The following is a 23,848-nucleotide window of genomic DNA, read 5'->3' on the forward strand; positions in this document are numbered from 1 at the left end:
AGCTTCAAAATCCCCCCAAAAACAACAAAACGGCTGAAACTTACAGTTATTAAAACCTCAGGGTCTCTGTAGGTTCATGACTTCAACTGTGTAATTTGATGTCTTTGTTATTTGAATATACCATTATACTAATTAATGAATTAATGAAATACTATAAGCAGTAGGGGTACAATTGTTAAAAAAAAAAAACTCTCAACGCCCTGACAGACTTCAACCATATGATTAAGCCACTGGTGCAGTAATTGTTTGAAGTTATCTCCTCTGAGAAAAACATCCAGTATTTCTCAGAGCAGGATTAAATCAGCATGAGGCCATATATTCTGATGTCACAGGTTACAGGATGATGTCTCCTCTGTTATATTGAATTCCTCCTGAAGCATTCACTCAATGTGATTAACCGAGTTCTGTGGGTGTACCGGTACTCGAGAGTGCTACGGGGGGGATTTAGGTCAGCTGAGGAGATCATGTCATCATCCCGTTCAGAAATGTGCTTACATAACTCTTATGTTTTGAAAATCAGATCGGTTGTTTTTCTGTGACGGCCTGCTGGGTTCCTGTAATTTCCTTCACAAACCTGAAATGAAATGAGCTGCAGGATTAATAGCAGACTGTGGTAGACGGTAAAAGAAAGCCACAACTTTTACAAAAAGTTGAAAGTTAAATGTGTTAAAAATGCCACAGTAGGTCAATGTTACATTCCATGTGACTTTTCACTCTGCCTTCTGTCTTGGGCCAACTTCATAATAATGTGTTTCTTTCTAAAAATGGTTATACGTGTATATATGCTTCACTGCTGTATATTTCTGCCACGTTGTGGAAGAGTTTAACTGGAAAAAAGATCCCAAGCTTGAAGCAAAAATAAGATGGAAGCAGCTTTTTGTTTGGGACAACATACTAAAAAATGTCCGTGAGTTAATAACTGAAATGGAATTATTTGAATTAACAGTTTCATCACTTCATCTTGTCAGATTCACTCATACACGCCACCAGTGAATGTCCGACATAAAGCTCAGGATGAGTCAAGGGTGCTGCCCAGTGGAGAAACTGTTGTACCGCAGCTCAGTTTTAAATCTAGAAAGAAACCAGTTTCAGTCCTCCGATCTCATATCCCTTAAATTCTAGGCCAAGGCATACATTAACTGGAGGATTAAAATCCAGCCTAATGCATCTAAAGGTGTTTGCATTTTCAGCTTTGAGCAACTTTGTCATTATAATCAGATATAATCATAAGTTTAATATAAAAAGAGAGTTTAAAGGGGCTTTAAGGTTTTTTTTTAGTGCTTAAATAGAAGCTGGTAAAAAACTTTGCGGAAAAAAACTATTTGAAAAATCCACGCAAGATAAGATACATGAAGATAAGATACATCAAAGGATGTAACAAGATAGGCGAGTGGGCCTTTGGTGTAATCACTTTCGACAAGGACAGAGGATAAAGAGCATTCCCTTTGCTTCAAACCCATATGGATTCACTTCTTCTTATCAGTGCATATGGTAGAAAAAGAGAAGGCAACAAGAGCCAACACAACTTAAACAGTGTTTGCTATGTAAATCAAGCCAGCTGAACAGCTGCAACCTCATGCCATCACTGCAAAATACTTATGATATACGGTAATTTATTGAATCTTCCAAAGCTTTCCAGAGCCTATAGCGGATTATTTTCCTGAGCGTGTACAGCTCTGGACTTCGCAAGTGCTTGTTCCCTCATGTCCACTCTCTCTCAGACTCTTAGGGACCACACAGACGGATCTCTGGTTGAAAGGACATCCAGTCTCCAGAGCTGCAGCATAAAACAGCCCCACCCCATTTGTTTTTGTGAAGCCAGCTTCTATGTCATTCTCCAAGCATCTGAGACCACTGACAAGCGCCTGCAGCACTTCCAGTCCAGCGAGTAGATGAAGAGAAGGTCAGGCACCAACAGCAGCACTAGAATGGATTCCTTTATGACTGTGGCAGCTGCTTCACCTTCTTTATTATTGACATGCAACTGAAATAACATTTTAAAAGGTTCTATTTAGATACAACCGGTCTATACTGAAACAGATACAGCAGAAAATGTAAGAAATATATATTCTAAAACAAAAATATGATCATAATGATACATTCGCACACCCCCTTGGCACAAAATACCTCATTGCCTTTTTTCAGTCTCACCTCATAAGTGATGACATGCTGGAGACCAGGAGTCACAACTCAAAGGCACACACACAAACACACACACATGCACACTTGCAATCCACTCAGGAAGGGACGGGAGCAGGTGGTGAGCCGGGGGTACGCGCCAGTTCTGGACGGGTATTTATAACCTGCGTGAGTTGGGGCTGTCACCTTTAAACTGCCATGAAAATGCTGAAAATAGTTGTGAGAATGAGTTGTGGGTGAGTGTGTGCGTGGGAGTGGGAGTGGGGGCAGAGAAACCAAGACAAACAGAAACTACAAAAAAAGTGAAGGAGCTCCTTGCATGTATGACATACGTCATTGCTCTGCACTGCAGTGGAGTCCACCCATTCAGCTGGGACTATGCTATCATAATCTGGACGGGTCCGAGCTTTAGGAGACGTGAAGACACACGGGACCGGACTGATGTTTTCCCATTGCAGCAAAAAATCAGGGGTTTGAACGTTCACACACATAGCTCGACAAAAAGTCCTGCACTTGACAAAATAAAGCAACATGGCAGTGCTCAGTCGTCGACACTGTCACACTGACCTGACACGTGAGAACACACGCTCACTCTGGTGTGTACCATGCTGCACGATCCACAGGCAGCATTTATTCTGGATCTATAAAAGCCCTCCAGAGGTGTTACTCATATAGAAGTGTGGCTTGGTCCTAAATACAGCCAGCAGACAGGAAGGCAGTGGGTCAAAAGCAGATGGTAACTTACACCACTTCCTCTTGATCCTCAACACCCCAGGGACATCATTAATAGCCGATCAAGCAAATTAACTGGAGGGTGTAAACCCCCCCTCCATTCATGATTTATAATTCCTTTGTAATGCATTACAAAAACATTGGGTCACACAATAACTTCCTTCTAAAACAGGGCTCCTAAACAAGTTTATGGACCACGAGAGGCTGTAGGAGCCCAGGCATCTACAAACCTGGAGGTGTTGAGCTACTTTTCAGAGTTATTTCAGGAGGGGCAGCAGGTTATTCTTCATGTCAAACATGTGACAAGTGTGGTGCGTAAAAATTCAAGTTCAGATTACTTGCTGCTGAGCCAAATGGCAAACACTGCAGCGATCATGCACATCAAGGATTGAAGTTAAAGTTAAACTGTTTGCGATCTAAAGGTTCATGTTTACCCTCCAGCTCAGAAAAGAAGAGAAATACCTCAGCAAGCTGTAGGATTTCAGGATGCACCTCAGGATGTTCCTCCTCTGGGACTTCTCTGGCATCTTGTCCTCTGGGTTCACGCTTCTTGATCCTGGCGGCGCTGTGAATGCACCCCATACTTCCAGCACACACCTCTTGCACCTCGTGCCTTCACTTTTTCTTGGTCCTGGTCCACTCCTTGCAGGACAGCCTTCCCCTCTAGGACGTCCTTTTTCTCTTTCGTCTTCGCTATGACTTCCTCCACTCCAACATTGTACTTCCCCCACCCCACACACTCTCCGACTCCTCACAGCCCTGCCATTTCCCTCTGACAGCTCGTCCTGTCTTGAGACCTACCCCAGATGACTTTCAGCACCCCACCCACCCACCGGCACCACTACTACTCCACTCCTCTTACAACTCCTCTTTCTCCCCTCCAAGAAGTATCACCCAGCAGTGACCCTCCACTTCAACTCCGCCTGACACTCTCGCTCCCTCTCCCTTGCTTCTCTGCTGATCCTCAATCTGAGAGCAAGCACTCGCTACCTCTCCCCTCCATCCTCAACTTTCCTCTTGCCATTATCTCCTTCTCATCCCCTCAGCCTCCACAGACCCTCGAATGCCTTCTGAGCTTTTCCGCTCCACCCTGACCGACCCTGCAGTCCTCACCTCTCTATCTCACCCGACCGGGCTCCTGTTGCTGTCTCTCCACAGGGGACAAGGGGGCAGCTGTTCTACTTTGTTGATGTCAGGCCCTTCCCTTTCCCTTTGGCTTCGCTTCAGCCCCACTCACACTCTTCTTCCTCACGGGGGAGTGATGAGACAGAACTCCTCTCCCTGCTCCTGATCCCAATTTGATCTACTCTAGTTGTGCAGCAGCTCACTTGGTAGCAACATGAATTAACAGGGATTTATTTATTTTTTAATAATCTTTAAGTTTTGATATCTCTGCATTAGTCTTGACTCCAAAAAAAGTCTAACTGTAACAAATGAAAATATGACTTAGTCTTGACAGAGTACATGACTTCAATATAATGCTCTGCTCGCTCCCTCCTGAACCAATAACAATAACAGGCTCTGTCCTTAAATCTGAGATCTGCGCTCCCCGGCTTGATGAATTCCTTTTCTGTAACTCACACAGAACCAAATTTCCTAAAACTGGGTTCCCCAGACAAAATACTGCTGTAAGCTGGAGGTTTTAGGGTTACGAGGGGAAAATCTCCAACAATGAGCTCTTTCTACAGCCATGTTTTTAGCTGCTAGTCAAGACTATACAAAGCAGTCTTTGGTTAAAAAACAGAGACAAATCCATGTTTGAGAGCTATATTAGGCCACGGGCCATCAGCATGCTTCAGCGAGGGAGGGTTTTCAGCAGTATGCCTTCGGGTTGCAGTGTTGACGTAGATCTCAGGAGACGTGTAGGTTAAACACTTTATATTTTAATGACTGATACAACCCTACTCAGTTGTGAAGTTGGGGAAAGTACAGAGCCTGTGTGGATCAGATGCTCAGGCACATGCAGTGGTGGACAGTAACGGAGTAAATTTACTTGAGTACTGTACTTAAGTACATATCCAGAGGATTTGTACTTTACTTGAGTATTAGATTTCTTTGGTACTTATTACTCTTACTTGAATACATTTCCAAGACAAATATTTTTACTTTTACTCGAGTAAATTTCTAGGAAGGCTGAAAAGTACTCGTTACTTTCAGGTCTGCTCTTTTTTCTTCTTCCCTAAAATCCTATTGGACACAAGCTGTTTTTGTCAAAGGAGGAGACCTATCACAGTGCACGCTCTCCACTGGGATGTACGTAAAGCGGAAATACGTCAAGCCTCCTCAAAACGATACCGCCAAAGTAGCCTGCGTTTGTCAAGAAATGTAAGAAATTTACTCTTACGTTTACTTAAAGTACATTTAAAAGCATTTACTTTTGGATACTGAAGTACCTTTAAAAGCAAGTACTTTTCTACTCTTACTCGAGTAATATTTTGACTGAGCCACTTTTACTTGTAACGGAGTAAATTTTGACCAGTAGTATTTGTACTCTTACTCAAGTACTGGGGTCGAGTACTCTGTCCACCTCTGGGCACATGGCAGCAGTTCTGGGCCGCTGCCTTAAAAACATACTGAAGAATTAAATATTCAAATATTTGTCTAAAGAAAGTTGGAAAAACCAAGTTGCATAAGTGCATTTAACAGGGGAAGTAATAATCTAGTAAAAACGACAATATGCTAATGGAATTGATATTTAAGCATAAAGAAACAAACATGACAGTTGTCGTTCCACTTTAAAGATTTGCTTATTTACAGCATTGATCAGGGTGTTTTCCCAATTTTTCTTCCTATATGAGGAAAAGGATTTTCACTAATTTGTATTTTTGTTTTATTCTCTCCCACTCTTGGTTTCTAAACAATCCCCAACTTTTTTTTTTTCAAAATGAAAATTGAGTGCAAATCTATCAACTCAGGAACTTTATGCCGAGTTCCAGTTTGTTTTTTCCACACTTGAAAGTTTATCACTTCATATCTTCCCCACATGCAACTGCTGCTTGATCTGTCAGACACAACTTAAACCACTGATGTTAACTGTCCTTCTGTGACAGTGAGAGATGATGTCCACTGTGAAGAATGGCTTGCTTGCAAAGTCTAAAGAAATTCCATCTGACAACAAACGCAGACCCTGTGTGTGTGTGTGTGTGTGTGTGTGTGTGTGTGTGTGTGCGTGTGTGTGCGGGAGATGCAAAACTCAGCAGGATCTTCAACAGCTGCTGTCAGGAGTCCGGCACTCAGCAGGGGCCCCGAGACTGGAGGAACACCCAGGAAACCGTCTGCCTCAGACCACACCGGAAGAAGTTAGGGAAATAAAGTTACTTACTTAAAGTTTGGGAGAAAAAAAAAAACCCCAGCATCTTTCAAGGTCAGAGTGTGAACAGCAAACTTAGATTCACACAGGGAGAAAGGAAGAGCCGCTGTACTGGCTGGTCTCCTAAAAAAAAAAAAAAAAGAACTAAAGAATTGAAACCAGATTAGCACTGTATCTAGTTTGGCTGAGAACCACTCAACACGTACGTGGACAATGAACACATACTATTCCCATGTATATCACCACCCAAATTTATTGCAAACTGGAAGACAAGTTCATGTCATTTCATGGGAGTTTTCAAGCTCTACTGCAGGAAAGTCTACACCTTCCAAATATATCAGCGTGGAGGTATGCAGGAAGAGTAAAAGGCTTCAGACAGCTGCGGAGAATCTTTAACATCACCAGAAACAAGACCTTCACAGGCCTTTTATTGAAGCGAATACTTGATCAGAAAGTGTAGAAATAGTAACATCTGTACATTGCGGGGGGGAAACATCGTAATGGCACTTGATGGACTCTCCATGAGAATCGTGCAGCGGCTGCTTTTCTTTCTTGACATGCAACTCGACCCTGCAGTACTGCGGTGTGTGCGTTTATCCCTCCTAATACTGAGAGTCAGCTCAATTTGGAATATATTTAAACGACTAACTAGATGAAGAGTAAATATGCAACTGGTAAAGAGCTTGAAATTAGTACTTCCGACGTTCATGGTTTTTAGTCCTGAAAGACAGGTTTTAATTAGTAAATTGGCTGGGATGGATTTGATAATTCCAAATTATTCACTAGATAACACAACGGGTTTGTGATAAACGTGAGCGTTTGCCTACGAAATGTGCACGTCAAATACCGATTAGAAAAAAGGTCCCACTGAGTAAACTACGTGTCTTCAGATTCCACCTCGCCATACCTGCAAGCCACAAATATACAAATTCATTTTTCCCAACTTTTTTCATTTATTTATTACAATTAATTTCAATGTTATCCATCACTTTTCCATGTGTCAGCTTTTCCTCTTTTCCATTTTAAAACAAGTCCAGTATGTGACTATTCTGTAGAACCTGAAAAGTCCTGAAGCTGGGCTTGGGAGAAGGATGAATGGGTGGTTGAAGGGAAAGGACAAGTTTGTAGAGGATAAAGAGGGTGGGAGTGGTGTTCCCATCCCCTCCCTGCCCTCAGAGCCACTTTTCCATGCGAGGAGATTTATTTTTATTTATACTTTTTCATAAACTAGGTGAGATTATTTTTAATTTTTTTAAATTTTGTAATTTGTCAATTTCTCCTCTTGTGCTCTGAGGTCTTGCCGTGACATTTCCTTTATTCTGCATCCTCCCCATCATCTCCTTGTTCTCCGTCCATTAACAAAGCGGCGTACTTGCTGGCAGAGCTGAACTTCTGAAAAGGGAAAAGAAAACAAGCAAAGCAAACAATCATGTACTTTTTTTTTTAAATCTAGTACAAATAAAGCAGGTAAAGAAAAAAAAAAACCTACTAAAATGAAAAGCCATCACTTAACCGTAAAACACTGGATGACCTTGGTACGACCCCTTTAACCCCCCAAAAAATGCAGGAAAAGAATTATACATTTCATATATTATAAAAGCACTAAGTAAAAAAAATAAATATATAAACATACTTAATGTATTCATAATGTAAAGAAAAATGGTTTTAAACATTGTTAAATACAAAATTGGAAGTGTTTTTGATTCAAATATATAATTAATACTTTAAATTAAAAAAATATGAATGTTTTGTACGTTATTTGAAGTGTCCGGCAGTAAAGGGTTGAGGATAAAATGATGTTACAGTGGAGGACTCACAGGAGTTGGGGATTCTTCATATTTCTTTGGCTCTGGAGCGGGTCTAGACTCTCGGTCTCTTCTGGGGTCTTTTCTACAAGCACAAAGACAACTGCGGTCACAACAGATTGACGTTAAAAATGTATCTATTGAACAGACTTGCTGTGAATCCTCAAAACAAAAAGGAACAAAAATCAAAAAGCACCTCACCAGAGGACCCCACATTCTGGTCATTTTTAATGTCGGAAAATTACAGAGTTTACGGTGAAATGTCTTTTTTTTTTCTCCCCAGGCCAAGTCATAACCATAACACTGTCGGCCTTTCAAAGCACGCCTGTTGTGGTCAGTTCTGATCAGTGGAAACATCTGGGGAACCCCCACCAAAAAACAGTGAAGGGTGGGTGTTTTATTGCTGAGTAAGATTAATTTTCAGAACGAGCCTGCCCAACTTAACACTGCTGCCATGTTCTTATCAAGCCGTTATTTTGTAGAATACGGGGTGAGTGTCACCATTTTATTCATGGTTTACAAGTATGTGGAAACTAGTTCTGGATTTGCTCTTGGAAGTTTATTAGTTTAACCATTTCAAACTGCACAGTTGATCTATGTCAACATGCATTCAGTAATGGCCTATCATTACTTTTGGACAATCAATGCACGGCTTGATACGACGCTCTTGGTTTGGTTCCTTATGCATCTGCTTACACAGAACGTGAGTAGAGATGCCTCAAATGTGGCACAGGCTTCATCGCATGGCCTTACGAGACTATTAGTGGTGGCAGCCACACAAATGACAACCCTGACACACAAGGGTCGATAATAGAAATACCACACGACAGACAGTTGCCTGCTCTGTTCCCAAAGTCTAACCTCCCCTGAAGACAGAGGCTAATGGACCAGAAGACAGCTGACAGGACTGGCCTAATTTTGAATATTAAAAAGCTTGATTGTAAATCCCTGTATCGTTTGTCCTCATTTTAAAACCAGATTAAAGAAATAGCTTAAGAATAAAAAAATCTGCTAAATAAACCAGTTTTCCCCTACATCAACAGTAAAATGTTCTTTTGAAGTGATTATCTGCTCCAGCAGCTCCAAACGGTCCAGATTTCTCAGTCGTGGTATTTGCTCCCCGGAACACTTAACTCGTGTCTGTTTGAGGATGGAGGATGTCAAGGAGCCAAATCTGCATCGTTTTCACTGCAGCTTGCATCCTCCTCCTCATCATCATCAGTACAATACACCTGAAGCTACAGCCTGTTTTTTTGTGACAAGTGTACAGCGTCCTACAGGGTGCATCCATTTCAGCAACTTGAAAAACTCAATATCTGTTCACCACCTATTGAAAGCTTTTTGCATGGACATGGATGCAACTTTTGCATCCATTTTCCAATTATTCCATCAATCACACTCAAAAGCAAATAAAAAGATTAACTTAGTTTGTTGTTTCTCTTGTCTTATTTTATATTTGAAATCAAGAAGATGCTGCCTTCCCTTGTCATTATTTTGTTTTGGTTTTAGAATACTGCAGATGTTCCTTGTATTTTTTCCTTTCTTTCTGTGCCAAAAATGGAAAATAACCAAAAAAAACCCAAAACAATGAAGAGCGAAATATTCATGGATTATCCAGTCATTATAATCCAATCTGTTAGTTTACTGTTCTAACTCCTCCAGAGACGACTGTTTATTATGAAGACAGGTCAATGCTACACACACACACACACACACACACACACACACACACACACACACACACACACACACGTAGCTACTGAACTAACCAACCAAAAGCTACAACAAAACAACAGATCCATGACTCAATTTGGGCTCTGAACAACATTATGAACTAAAGTCTCTTAGAATGATGTGACTGACAAAAATTCAAATATTTGAACATTTGGTGTTTTAAAAAAACCAAAAACAAACATTTGTAATAAAATGGGTGTGTATTTAAAATTGTAAATGTTATCTTCACACAGGAAGCAGACACAGGGGTGGGCTATGAATGACCTTAAAATGTTTTAAATAAACTGCCGTTCAATTTAACTTGTCGGCTAATGATCACTTAAAGCACACAAAGACAAGAATATTACCTGTTCACCAGTTGCCCATGCTGTCCCCCATTTTCATTTTCTCATCAGATATGTATTGATCTCAAATCTTTCTTAGGACAAACTTCCAGAAATCTGTGGGCGATGGAAAACTTTAATACCTGGCCACCAGAAAGCCCAGTGGACTTATGTTCCTGGTGTCCGCAACACCAGAAACACTTGTATTTACCATCAGTTGCGTAACAGAAAACAGGCAACCGTTTTCAAACGCTCACACATTTTTTTTCCCCTCGTCTCTTTAAGGAAGTGCTTTGCTTTTGTGCTATCTTTGGATGGCTGACCTGTCTGCCTCCTTTTTTCGCTCTTTGTTGGGCCCCTCTCCTCGGCCCCGCCCAGCTCCAGGCCCTGCAGATCCTCCTCGTGCCCGTTGGGCCCCCAGGTCCCGATGCACACCATCAGCCTTGTTTTCGTCTTAAAGGAGAAGCCACACAGGCGAGTGAAGCGAGGTGGTGAACTTGAGGCAGTGGACTACAGACTCAACCACACAGCAGCATAACAAGCCCTTGTGTTGGATTCAGAAAGTCTCACTCGTGTCACTGCTTTTAAAATGTGACGCTTGTCAAATGTGCAAAAGGATTTCTGAACTCAGGAAGGGCCAATTTGGATCAGACAGGTAACGAGTGTTTAGCTTTACCTTGGACATAAAATCTGAACCTGACATGAAGGTCAGAAGATTTGTTTTAAGAAAACAATTAAAACAAAAGATTGTGACATGTCCTTGTCTGTTTGGGAGAAGGTTTCTGTTATGACACAAGTGTACTTGCACCTCATGTAACTGAGAGGAAGACATGGTCAAAAATACATTAATCTATGGTGGAAAGGCTGTCCACTGTGAGCTAAGGAGGTCAAAGCAAGCTTTAATGCCAATAAAAGCAAATAAAAGTATACTGTTTCTACGTTTGAAAATGGTTGCATCAACACTGAATACAACTGGAAGCCTGCCAACAATAAGTAAAAAGTTGGACACCTTAAAACCATCTGTTTTCTCTACATTGAGTGACGTTTTCAAGCGGCTGAAACCTGCAATGGGCGCGTTTGGTTTGAAAGGGCATTTAGGGGAACGCTAAATCTGTAGAGATCATCAGCAAATCCAATATGTTTATAGTTTAGTATTATTAAATTGAATTGGCTGTTTGTTGTTTTTTTTTCCACGGGTGACCTGAGGTCAACTTTCTGTCAATCTCGACACGGAAAGAGCCTTAAATACCTGTACACTCAAAGTCCACTGAATGGTAACTCAAGGAAATTGTGTTTCACATCTGTCGACACGCTGCAATCACACGCACTGGTCCATATCAACTACACAACCAACTCAGAGCAAACAACTTGTATGATGGTACATAAACACATCACTACATAGCGTAATAAAAACAACGTGAAACGTAAACTTCACCATATGAGGGGAGAAAAAAACCCTAAAAAAAAAAAAAAACACCTAAAAATGATTTTTAAAGTGATAATTAAATTCTGAAGAGTCCAACCACACAACAGCTGAGACGTGTTCACACCCCTAAGTCTAACTCATTGCCAGACCTTACCCTTTCCAGATCCTCTTTCATCGGCAGAACTTGAAGAACTAAAGAGAAAAGAAGTATAGTCAGGAAAAAATTCAAGGAAACAACAACACTTTTTCTAAAACTTTTCAGCGGATTGTGAGAGCTGATTTTCAGTTTAAATGTCTTTTTTCCTTTTCTGAACATCACATTCCATCAATTCAGTATTTCCATCTGTTTTCTCACTTGAGCTTAGGAGGAGAAGAATCACTTGAGACCGGAGAGACGGGAGGCCGACTGTCGCCCTCACTGGAGCCGGTGCTCACTGTGCTTCGTTTGGCCCATGCGTTCTCCTTGGGAGGAGGAGCAGGCATCACCTTCAGCGGCTCTTTGGAGGAGCTGGTGGAGGAAGCCTGTGGGGAAGGCCCTGGGGAAGTGGAGCTCCCTTCCCTGCTAGAGAAAACCTCATTCTCCCCAGAGCGCTCGCTATCTCGACACCTTGATCCTAAGAAAATGAAAAGGTTTTTAAATAAATCTTGCTAAAAATTAAGCATGAATCAAAAGATGCCTTTAGAGAAATTAAATGAGTACAACAACTTCTGTTTTCAGATTTACAAAGCTGAAACAACATTTTTGAAGACATGCCTCAACAGAACCGAGTGCACCTCACCTCTTCCACTGGTGCTTCCTGGTTGTGAAGACTCACTTCCAGTGCGAGACCTCTCAGCGGGAGGTTCCTCACTGCGCCAACCCGGGTCTCTGAAAATACAAGAAAAAAAAAAAAGGTGGGTCTGAAATCAGAGCTCTGTGACTGAGTGGCGTAAGCCTTTAAGGTGAGCAAAAACCAAACCAGCCCCTAGCACCACAACGGTATAAATAGCCCTACGATGCATATAGCCTCAGATGAGCCCACCATGACACCCAGAAGTGTATCTGGCTGACACAAATGCATCTTCTACAGATGTTAGGAGTTTACTGAACTTGTGATGCTTACCTAAAACGGCAAAGGAACAAGGAAATTAATTGAGTTTGTTAAAAGCTAAATTAAAGTACATACCACTTCAGAGGCTCGTGTGTGCAATGAAGATTTAAGGGTCTAGTTAACAATGCTGACCTGCGGTTGTTGGCAGCACAAAAATGCTCTTAGTAGGGCTGGGCGATATATCAAGATTTTAATATATATCGATATATTTTCAAACGCGATATGGTACGAGACAATATCCTTTATATCGATTTAAAAAAAAATATATATATATATTTTTTTAAATTTTGATATAGCTTATTTTGTGACAAATGGACTTGAATGTTTTATTTGAGATTTGCACAAATGTTTTGTTATTTGCACAACTGTCAACCTCAGTGGAAAAGTCTGCCTGTTACTGTCTACATTGTATTAATTGCACAGTGTATTTTAATTTAATTGTTATGCAGGAAAGGGATATTTGTTTTATTTTATTCAAGAAGCATTTTTATTCTATATATGCAGGAAGTTTATTTTTATTTCATTTGTTTTATACATTTTGATATTGTGCAGATCTCTGTTAATAAAGGAACCTGTGTGACATTTGGCACGAGGCTTTGTATTAAAACTGACTGTTTTTTTAAGGGTTTGCCTCAGAAAAAAATGAAGCTAACAGAGATGCTATGCTATAATGCTTTGGGGGAAACCCCAATTATGGCACAGAAAAAATATCGAGATATATATCGAGTATCGCCATTTAGCTAGAAAATATCGAGATATGACTTTTGGTCCATATCGCCCAGCCCTAGCTCTTAGCCATTAACAAACATAGTAACTAAAAGTTAAAGATCACCTTCTATATGTATTAATGGTAGCGTGACAAATCTGTACCAGAGAGAGCCGGGATTAATGGTAAGCTTACAAAAAAACCATCCACAACCTGTGGTGGAGGTATTGAGTGTGTGTGTTTTGTGAGTTCAGGATATAAAGAATGTAATAACTAACTAAAGAGTATACTAAAATGATAAAACACTTCTTTTAAGTCCTACTTTATAACATCCAAATACAATGGGTCAACACTCACCTGTCTCTCATCTTTCTGTCAGGTGCACCACGGCCTTTGTCGTCCTCCAGCTGCCTCTGCAGCCTCTCCTCCTCCTTCTTCAGCCTCTCCTCCACCTCCCTCTCCTTGGCTGCTGTATCAACTGGTTTAGCTGCACCAAAGATGGAGGAGGCCCTGCCGGCGGAGCTCGGGGGAGGAGCTGGAGGAGTAGCACCACCACCACCACCACCACCACCACTGCTGCCAACACTTTCCTCCTCTTTTGGTACTGAGCGAGGCTTCAGAACTAACTTGGGTCTTTGTTGACCAGCTAATGGGAGAATAAAGATAACAAAACTATTGCCATGTAATCTGAATATGAGTATCTGGATATTAAATAACCTTAATGTAGATGATGAGATAGTAGTAAATTGGGGTACTGAACTGTCACCGCCGCGCTCCTCGCGCCTCTCCTCTCGTCTCTCGTACCGGTCCTCCCGCTCACCGTAACGATCGCGGTCACCGTAGCGGTCGCTACTACCCCGATTGTCATCATACTCTCGACGGAAGCTAGTACCAAAGGCACGACGACCTCCTCCACCACGGGAGTCAAAACCTAGAAGGGCAGCAGGGGGACAGAGGCAAAGAGTGAAACGCATTTCAGGGTTGGGAAGCAAGCAAAGAAAAGGAACACAATAACAGCAAACACAGGGCTGGCAGAACAACTCACCCCCTTTGTCATCGTAGCGCTCCCGGCGATCTCTGTCGTCATAGCGATCACGGTAGCGGTCTCTTCCTCCATCATAACGATCATTGTCACGCCGTGGCCCATCTCTGTAACGATCCGACTCGTAACGGTCCCGAGATCCTGCAACAGGACAACAATGATTCTATGTGATGGCACACTTGGATTTCCGATGACGTCAATACATTAGATCATAAAAACAAAACAGAAAAACACTTTCATGATTAAAACATGAAGCTAAATTTGACCAGTTTTCACTTTGGAATAACATGCCACATGTCTGCTTTAAGTAAATACATATTACTTTTATGTTCATTAACTAACACCTGTGGTGTCATAGTCAGACCTGCAACTGAGCTTTTTTTCCTTAACAGAAAAATAATAATCAGATACATGTTGTTATTTCAAACAAGTAACTAATTGTTGAGAAGGCATACACACTGATTTTTAAACTCACTTTCTCCAAAAGCATCATCCCTCTTTGGGGGTCCGTCATCGGCATCTGAACTTGGCCGAGCTCGCCAGTCACTGTCCGTCTTGTCAGGTCCCATGTCTGCCATCCGCATCCCTCTATCTCGGCCTCCCATAATCCCGTCTCTTTCTGAAATGTAAAAGGGGAGAGATTGTATCCAATGCACTGGCCAAAAAGAAGAAAACTAAAGTCTGAAATTATGGAGAAAAAAAGACCCAAAGTCAGTGAGAAAAATACCTTTATCATTAGACTGGTCTGCAATATCAACACGAATCCTTCGGTTCCCAAGGTTCTGTTGGCACAAATGTGGGACACAGGAGAGAAATGGATGAAGAATTGTTACCCTATAATTAATTCATCATGCTTCATCATTCACTTCACTTTGAAGTTTGTGTTGTTTATGTTCATCTCACCTCTTCGTTGAGGCTGAGGGCCCTGAGCAGGGAGTCCACATCGTCAAACTCAGCATAACCAAAACCCTTCAGTCTCTCTGGGTTACTGGGCTCGCGAGGCAGACGCACTGCGCTGATCTAAGAACAAAGATGCAGGCGGTTACACATGAAAGAGACCAGGCACAGAGCCCAGACCACAGGAACTCAAGTAAAAGATAAACTTATCACGGCACGACCTTGCCAAACATAAATAACAACAAAAAGGCTAAACCATTAATCATGTTAAAGCAACCCAGGAAGTTTTGTTTTTAGATCAGCGTTTCTTTCTATAGGAGGTGTGGAAATTAAAGCACTTCTGCTGGGTTGTCTGAGATTTATAGCTCAGTCTCTTGCGTGGTCACTCTCTCTCTTTCCCTTCCTGCATCTCATAGCTGCCATGACGTCCACGCTCAGTGACCATCATTACGAATGTGAAACACAGTGACTTGAAAATAAAGTTGAAATGAAACAGACGATATTAAAATTGAAAGTGAAATTTTAACCTGAAACTATGTGGTATTGCATTAAAAATATGATAAGTTTATTAATTTAGCCACTTTCTCACGTAAAATAAGAACTTCACAAAAGATACAAGACGACAAGCAGTAAAAACACACAAAAAAATAGAAATGTAAATATATAACCATTAAAAAAATCCATAAAATCAATCCTTGCTACAAAATTTTGAAGAAGACAGAACACACGAGAAGCTTTTATAGATTTCTTAACTTACGCCCCATTTATATCAAGCAGTTACATGAATCTGAAACGGTTTTAAAAGTATGATCTTGGAAGCTCCCTTACATATTTAAGAAACGTGACAAAACCAAAAAAACTCCTCCAACATTGCCACTGAAACCAAAACATGATTTCATTTATCACTTGTGTAAATGAAATCAACTGAACAACTGAAGCCTTTACTTGAGTTTAACTGTTTGTGCTGCTTTGCTGTGGCAACTGTAATCAGAACATTTCATGCCCAGCTGTGCATTTGCTACACATACCGCCAAGCCACGGAAGAAGTCTTTTATGGAGTCCTCAGTGACATCATAGGGCAGGTTGCCGAGGAAGGCCGTGTACGGCGGGCTGCGGGGCAGTTTGGACCGGTCAATATTGGGCTCGCGGGCTGAGCGAGGGGCCGTGGGCAGGATGGAGCGGTCGATAGCTGGTGCCCTGTACGAATCCTCATCAGTGTGCCACGATGTTGAGACTAAAGGGATAAGGACAGAAAACATTTGAGAGAAAACTCTATTGAACAGCTTCATCTGTTGCTGTTGTCCTATTAAGGGTTAATGACAAAGTATCTCAGAGCAAAATAAACGCATTAGTAATGAAAGAATACTAGTAGTGATGCACCGATTGTTCGGTAACCGAAATTGTTCGGCCGAAAATGGCAAAAAAACACTTTCGGTGTTCGGTGGAATAAGTGGGGAAAAAACCGAACAATTAATAACGGCGTTGTAAAATAAGGAAATAGACTGGCCGCTCCGTCCCGTAACGTTGCGCACTACATAAATCGTTGGCCAACCAAAAACTAACCCCATAAGAATTTTACCTAATAGACTGGCCGCTCCCGTAATAAATCGTTGGCCAACCAAAAACTAACCCCATAAGAATTTTACCTAACATTCACCAGGAGGTGGAACCAAAACAACATAATGCTGGGAAATTAAAAAATTTTCATTTTTTTATGTTCAATAAATATTTTCTACCTTGTAATTTTGTAAAATATTTTTTTCTTTGAAAAGCATGCCTAAATCAAATGTATTTGATATAAGCAATGGTGAAAAAATTGGCAAAATAAATGAAAAACTGCTGAAGAACCATGTTCGGTATTCAGCCAAGTGTTTATTATTATTTTCGGTTTCGGCCACAAATTTTCATTTCGGTGCATCACTAAATACTAGGGCTACCTGCTACAAAGAAAACCCGAATCTACATGGCTATTGACTCCTGACATGCTGGAACAGTAAAACCAAAGAAAAACTCTAGACGTAGCTGTGCAGAAACAACAAATCCCATAACGGGTGAGGAATCCCATCAGATCAACTGTGTGCTTTTTTTACTTGTCAGTTCTACAGTTCATACACAGGATTATGTGTAAGTGTTATCACTGGACCTTGGAGGGCCACTTTCACATCATTCAATGAATGACTCATGCATTTGATGTAAATCAAGAGCATTCAAGTTGGTGGTAAACTAACAAAAATGAGCATAACTCTCATATGAGCAGATAAATGTAAACTGAAAAACTGGTCTTAAACCACAAATACTGTAGATAATATTACCGAACTTGCTTTCAATTAGGAGTTTGCCTTATTTCAGTTGAATTCAAAGTACTACGGTTAAACATTAACTTGGTGCTGCATAGAAACTAAAGATACATACTAGCCTGATATTAAAACAGGGCACAATCCGCTACATTGTTTAATTCCAAAGATCTTCTAAGTTTGAATGTCATCAGTTCTTGTGTTATTAGAGAATTATCATCATTAATTCCACCAAACCAAAGAAAATGTTCCTCTTTAGGAGCATGTGCAAAAAAGGATATGGCCCATATGAGGAAGACACATGACCTGGTGTTACACTCAACCTAGATAAAAATCTGAAAAATAACCGTCCTACTCTGCGGGGAGGACCAGGAGGACACTACTCAATAAGTAACCTGTGAACTTGTTACCTCACAAGTTGTAAAAAGCCACACATACTGCACAATGCAGATATTACAATCATCTGAACTAAATTGGTTTAGGAAAATAATAATAATAATAATAATAAAAAAAGACTTGGAAAAGACCAGTATGACTTGATTTTCCACTCTTGGCGTGTTGCCAAAGATTCAGGAAAAACAATGTTTTCTGAGGAAAAAGGTTGCTCATAATACAAACATAAAAACGGCCTGAGACGAAAAGTATTTTAGGACAAATCATGAAATTGCTACATTTTTTTCCCGCCCAAGAGCGTTTTGTAAGCAGGAAATTACCATTCAGTTTTCACGAAAAACCACAATGACACCTAAATTAATTCCAGTACATTATCTTATAGTAAATTTTAAGAAAAAGAAAATGGTATAAAAAAGAATGATAATGTTGTTCATCAAAATATCTGCTGAGATAAATGCATGTTGATTTAAAGTGTGCCTCTAGTTTTTGTGCTCTTCAGCCCACACCGCAAAAATATGCAGCACGCACACACACAGGGATCTGAGCAACAAAGGTGTTGTTACAGGTTATGCAGGTATTTTGCAATTTGGTTTTCACATAGAGGCCTGCTTGCCAGTCATTGCCAAATGCTCAAGGAAATATGGATCTAATAACTTAGTGATTTGAGTCTGTGAGGCTTCATCAGATGTTCCTCAGATGTTAATATTAAAGTTTGAGCTCATTTAGTGTACCTGGCATCACACTTGCTGTGATGTGGCTACTGTACGTGCGCAACAGCGCTCAAATATTACATCTCGGAGACCTCCTGCAGTTTAAATACTGTCAAGAGAAAAGAAATCCTGCATTCAATATTTTACTTGGAGCCAAGGACTGAAGAAATATCAGGTCTTTCAGTGCATTTGAGGATAAAAAAAAAAAATAAAAAAAAATGATAAGAACTTATCTGTAAATATCAACATCACAAGTTTTATTAAAAAAGTAGTGACATCATTCCTAGTGGTAACTGTGCTTTGTTTTACAAAAGGAGGTCAACATACCCTAACTGGTTCAAAACTAATGTTAAAATTTATGAAGCCCTTACTTTGAACATGAAAAAAAGAAACATTTCACAGTAACAGAATCTGAAAAATTAAGTTTTAATCATCAGAAAGGTGTATGAATTTCTGTGTGCTCACCATCGCCATCCAGATCATCAGTCTCATCGGCCCAGCTTGTGGACTTGGCCGGGTAGCTGGGGGGGGCAGGGGCGCTGTTGCCACTGCTGTCCTCTGCCAGGAAGTCAGTCAGGGTGAGGGTCTTCCCCTTCTTATTCTTCTTCTTAGCTACTGAGAAGATTTACAGAATCAACCATGGGAAGACCTTCCCAAGTGAAAAATAAATCTCAATATACGCTCATACGCTCTTCTTCAGAGTGTCCACATAAGGTGAGCTTAGGAATAGCTACAGATGTTAGAATAAGTTTATAAATATTAAAAAACCTAAATGTTACTAAACTACACCTCTGCATGACTCATCCTTTAACCTTCAAGAAGCAATTTTGTCTTTATTCAGATAGCGGTTGTTCTATACAGGCAAAAAGTATTAGGGTTGCGTGGCGAAGTGCTGTCCAGCTTGGACTGATAAGGGGGCTACAATGTGAACGTGATAAAAACAGACTTATTTTCCTACTGGAAACAGTTCACATAGGGAGTGGTTTGCCTGTGCAACCGCCACTGTAATAGGGCAGAAAACCGCTGCCTGTTAGAAGAGAACTGTAGCACATTCAAATGATCAAACTTCACATTTGCTAAATGTTTTGAAGAACCCTACCAGACTGAATTAATGAGCTGTGAGCCCATTAGGCCCATCACCATCATTAGATACTGTCTGATCATAGCTGACAGCAATAATTCAATATATTGGTAAGACTAACTTGCATTTACTTATCTAAACTGCTGGATCAGGCTGATAGAAATGCCCATAACTATTTTTCAAATGCAAGGTTTCACTGGCACACTTAATATGATCTTATTGTACCCTTGCTTTCTGCTGCAGTTTATTGGCTGCTGAGGCAAACAGTGCAGCCAAGCACTCATGTCAAGGGATTTGGCTACTACTTCTCATTTCTATTGGCTTGCGTGCCACTGATTTTGCCAAATAGCCCAGTGCCACTGTAAACAGCTTTTAGAAAAAGCAAATTCAACAAAAAGGTGATAGTAAAAAGCACCAATTCCACTTTTATATGAGCAAGTGGGGATCCATCAGCCCAATAACTTCTTCATAGGGTGCAAGCATATTATCGGACTATTATACAGCTTGTGCTATAGTGATCATGGCATCCATTTAACATACAAGACTATTAGCTCCAATTATTTGTATTACATGCATTTGTCCCTTAATTTTCAGTATTGCTGGAGGCCAGGCCCATAGCAAAGCATCCCTTACAGGGCCCATCTTCACAGTTACACCCAGCTACCTAGGGGCTTCACACAGTTCATAGAGCAGGTCTGGTTTGTTTTGGTCTAAGGCAGGGAAAAAGGGGTCAAGATAAAACTGACGGGGAGATATATATATATATATATATATTTTTTTTTTAATGAAAATCCAAAATGTCAGGACAATCTTTGCAAAGGACGAGTATACCTAAAAAAAAAAAATGTATAAATACAATAAGACCACATAGACCTATTGCTACCATTAAGTAGTACACAACGCCAGATACCCGTATAAAGGACTGTCTCAGAAAATTAGAATATTGTGATAAAGTTCTTTATTTTCTGTAATGCAATTAAAAAAATCTAAAATGTCATACATTCTGGATTCATTACAAATCAACTGAAATATTGCAAGCCTTTTATTATTTTAATATTGCTGATTATGGTTTACAGTTTAAGATTAAGATTCCCAGAATATTCTAATTTTTTGATAGGATATTTGAGTTTTCTTAAGCTGTAAGCCATGATCAGCAATATTAAAATAATAAAAGGCTTGCAATATTTCAGTTGATTTGTAATGAATCCAGAATGTATGACATTTTTGTTTTTGTAATTGCATTACAGAAAATCACAATATTCTAATTTTCTGAGACAGTCCTGTAAAATGATTGTACATAAGTAATATAACATGAACTGCAGCCCTCGCAGTGGCTTCATTACATTCAATTTTGTGTTGCTCTTAAAGCTAAAAACACAAGTACTCGGTGTGTTTTTGCAGTTAACAGTAAGCACACGGGTTGCTGCTTTTGCTGATCGCTTTTGTCTCGGGTGTGTATGCGGGCTTAAGGGTTGATTTATGGTTCCGCGTTACACCAACGCAGAGCCTACGGCGGCAACCGCGGTACCCTACGCCGTAGGGCTCTGCGTCGATTTAACGCGGAAGCATAAATCCAGGCTTTAGTCAGCGCAAGGACTGCTGACTGGGGAGCTTTCAGGGCCTAGTGCGCGTCGCAGCGCCGGGATCCAAGTGCGCCATCAACACCGGGGCGAGACTCGGGTGAAAAACGCAGCTCAAGAGTTCCCACCCCGACATCCCCGGTCTCTGGGATGCGCCCCGAGAGCGCCGCGGAGCCCCAGCCGGTCCCCCGCGCCGCGGCGGCGGGGAGCGGCGTCCTGCACGTGGGCAGCCCTGCAGGCGGCCCGGGGCTCCCGGCGCCGCTGACGCGCAAATGTGCCAGATCCGCACGCAGTTCTCCTCCTAACATGTCAGCCACCGCCTCATACTTGTAATAAACAGAAAACATATCGGCATTGGCGGGGGGAACCTCGTGTGAAACTGGAGCCTTAAATCTCAATCTCAATTGTAGAAAAAAAAAAAAAAAAAAAAAAGTCGCAGCTCGGTTCATGCTGCCAGCTATGCCTGTTTAGCGGGCTAGAAAACCAGCACTGCGCGCTTTTATACACCCCAAACGGAGACGGGATTCGATACGCAGACGGATACGGTGAATCTCACACTTCGTGGGGACAATTGTCCAGCGATTTTACACCCTGAAAGGGCCACTAACCGAGCCGGATCGATCCCCCACATAAACCTCACCTGACGCCGCCATGTTGGAGAGCGAGTTCGTGGTAGTTCCCGGATGAAGGCGTCAGATGTTTATTATCGGGAGCGCGCATCGCCGTTCACAAGCCTCTCTGCCTCCTCCCTTGTTTACTTACTGACCTACATCCGCCCAGACACAATGCTGTTTCATGTTTTATGAAAGTCTGTATTTCTTATGTTTCATTTCTGTTAAATGTTTTGTTAAAAATGCTGATAAATATTGCGACTTTCGCAAGGCAAGGCAAGTTTATTTGAATGAATGAATGAATTAATTAATAAAAGCTTTATTCCGAACATGGGAAAACATAAAATAACACATAAGTCAAAATAGTCAAAACAACAAAAAAAAATATAGATAAATAAACCAAACAATCTTACCATGTCCGAAAATGAGTAGAAAGAAGCATATGCTTATTTAATCCTACCCCTTCTCCCTTCTCAGAAATTACTATCCTCAGTTGATTTCAGCGTCATATTACATATTTACATTACATATGTACACATTTACAAACAAAGAAAATAAATAATGTGAGTAAACAAGTGACTAAATGATGTGTATTTGTTTATTTAAAAAGGAACCCCATTAGTCTTCACCATGAGAAGACTATTCTTCCTGGGGTCCACACATAGACATACAAAGATTACAATAATATAATAACACATGTGTGGAAACACCTGGTGATGGTCAAAGCCCTTCATCCTCCCTGTACCCTGTGAAAACCATATTTTTGTACCGCTGTTTGAACTGGCTCATGCAGCATTTATACAGCACAATTCAATACAAGGTAATTCAAAGTGCTTTACATCAACATTAAAAGTGGCAAGACATACAGTAATTAGACAGTAAATAACAAATAAAATGAAATAAAATGATGAGAAAAGAAGGTAAAATAATAAAAAAAACACAAGTTGCTGATTTAAGAGTACGCTTAAATAAATAAATGAAATAAAATGATAAGAAAAAAGGTAAAATAATAAAAAGTACAAGTTGTTAAAAATAAGGACAGTAGAATACAGCAGGTAAGTATTTAATTTAGGAATACGCTTCAGTAAACAGTAATGTTTTTAGGCCTGATTTAAAGGAGCTGACAGTTGGAGCAGACCTCAGGTCTACAGGAAGTTTGTTCCACCGGTGAGGAGCAGAATAACTGAACGCTGCCTCACCTCGCTTGGTTCTGGTTCTTTTTTGCATGGAGAATGCTATCTCAACTTTCGTTGCTAAAGAAGAATAGCCAAGACTGCATTATGTGAGGTAACTGTCACATACTTTCAAAAAGTTATATTTTTTATGTATTCAAAAATTCAAATTGAGAGTGGAGGGGGCACAGCTAGATGGACCTGTGTTCAATTCTCACTGGGGATGCTGTGGGTGTTGAGGGCGTGTTTCCTTCCTCATGTCCTCAGCATCCACACCCTGGGTGGGGTTGGTGAAAGGGCCGGCTTTCTGTGTGGAGTTTGCATGTTCTCCCCATGTTCCCTTGGGTAGCTAATGTGAGATCCCCTCACAAAAACATGCAGCAGTCCTGGGCTATACTGCCTCCACTGGCCAGCCGGGATGCCCGGGGGGGCGGGAAGGATCTGGCTGGAATAACGTGATCCTTCCACGTGCTATGTCCGGCCGGGGGAAGCCCTGCCCCGTTGGGTAAAGAAGCGACCTGCTCACTCCTCAAGCTAGAAGGAGGCTTGAGCTCATTGCAGGGTCCTTGGCAGAGGGAGAGCAATGCCCAGGATTGCACTAGATTGCATAAAATGGGATAAAAATCAGGGGTGGGGGGCGAAATACATAGTTAAATTATAACAGAAAAAACTACATAAAATATGACCATATTTTATAAAATGTTGCTTCAGTTGAAAGCTGCAAATATTTATCAGATGACAGACGAGGAAGTTTGGAAAATGGACACTAACCTTTTTTCAGCAGAGGCATGAATGTAGTAAC

General features: G+C 40.9%; 2 protein-coding genes across 4 annotated transcripts in view; both read right to left on the reverse strand.

Moving 5' to 3' along the window:
• Window positions 1-3,689, reverse strand: part of LOC133448828 (tensin-2-like) — a 33,644-nt gene extending 29,955 nt beyond the window's left edge. For both annotated transcript variants that reach the window (XM_061727728.1, XM_061727727.1), the window contains exon 1: window positions 3,334-3,689. In XM_061727728.1, coding sequence (XP_061583712.1) covers window positions 3,334-3,453 — 120 coding nt within the window. In that variant the 5' untranslated portion in view covers window positions 3,454-3,689. The remainder of the gene's footprint in view (window positions 1-3,333) is intronic.
• A 2,726-nt stretch (window positions 3,690-6,415) lies between these two features.
• eif4ba (eukaryotic translation initiation factor 4Ba) lies at window positions 6,416-22,005 on the reverse strand. 2 transcript variants are annotated; one of them, XM_061727733.1, is made up of 15 exons: window positions 21,904-22,005; window positions 19,068-19,214; window positions 16,234-16,439; window positions 15,212-15,328; window positions 15,036-15,090; window positions 14,784-14,927; window positions 14,312-14,449; window positions 14,027-14,197; window positions 13,624-13,912; window positions 12,249-12,337; window positions 11,825-12,083; window positions 11,624-11,661; window positions 10,367-10,496; window positions 7,999-8,071; window positions 6,416-7,573 (listed from the first exon to the last, which is right to left on the reverse strand). In XM_061727733.1, the coding sequence occupies exons 1-15, from the start codon at window positions 21,914-21,916 to the stop codon at window positions 7,496-7,498; spliced, it is 1,947 nt and encodes a 648-aa protein (XP_061583717.1). In that variant the 5' UTR covers window positions 21,917-22,005; the 3' UTR covers window positions 6,416-7,495. The 2 variants fall into 2 exon arrangements, with proteins under 2 accessions (XP_061583717.1, XP_061583718.1); XM_061727734.1 differs by lacking the exon at window positions 10,367-10,496.
• Between the last annotated feature and the right edge of the window lie 1,843 nt (window positions 22,006-23,848).

This window comes from Cololabis saira, chromosome 8 (genome assembly GCF_033807715.1).
Source record: "Cololabis saira isolate AMF1-May2022 chromosome 8, fColSai1.1, whole genome shotgun sequence".
Lineage (NCBI taxonomy): Eukaryota > Metazoa > Chordata > Actinopteri > Beloniformes > Belonidae > Cololabis > Cololabis saira.

Bases quoted from the DNA above. Each gene is read 5' to 3' on its own strand.
- eif4ba (XM_061727733.1), bottom strand. The intron at 16,440-19,067 runs GTGAGCACACAG...TTATCCCTTTAG, and splicing joins TGATGATCTGGATGGCGATG to TCTCAACATCGTGGCACACT. The intron at 12,084-12,248 runs GTGAGGTGCACT...TCATTTTCTTAG, and splicing joins AGGAAGCACCAGTGGAAGAG to GATCAAGGTGTCGAGATAGC.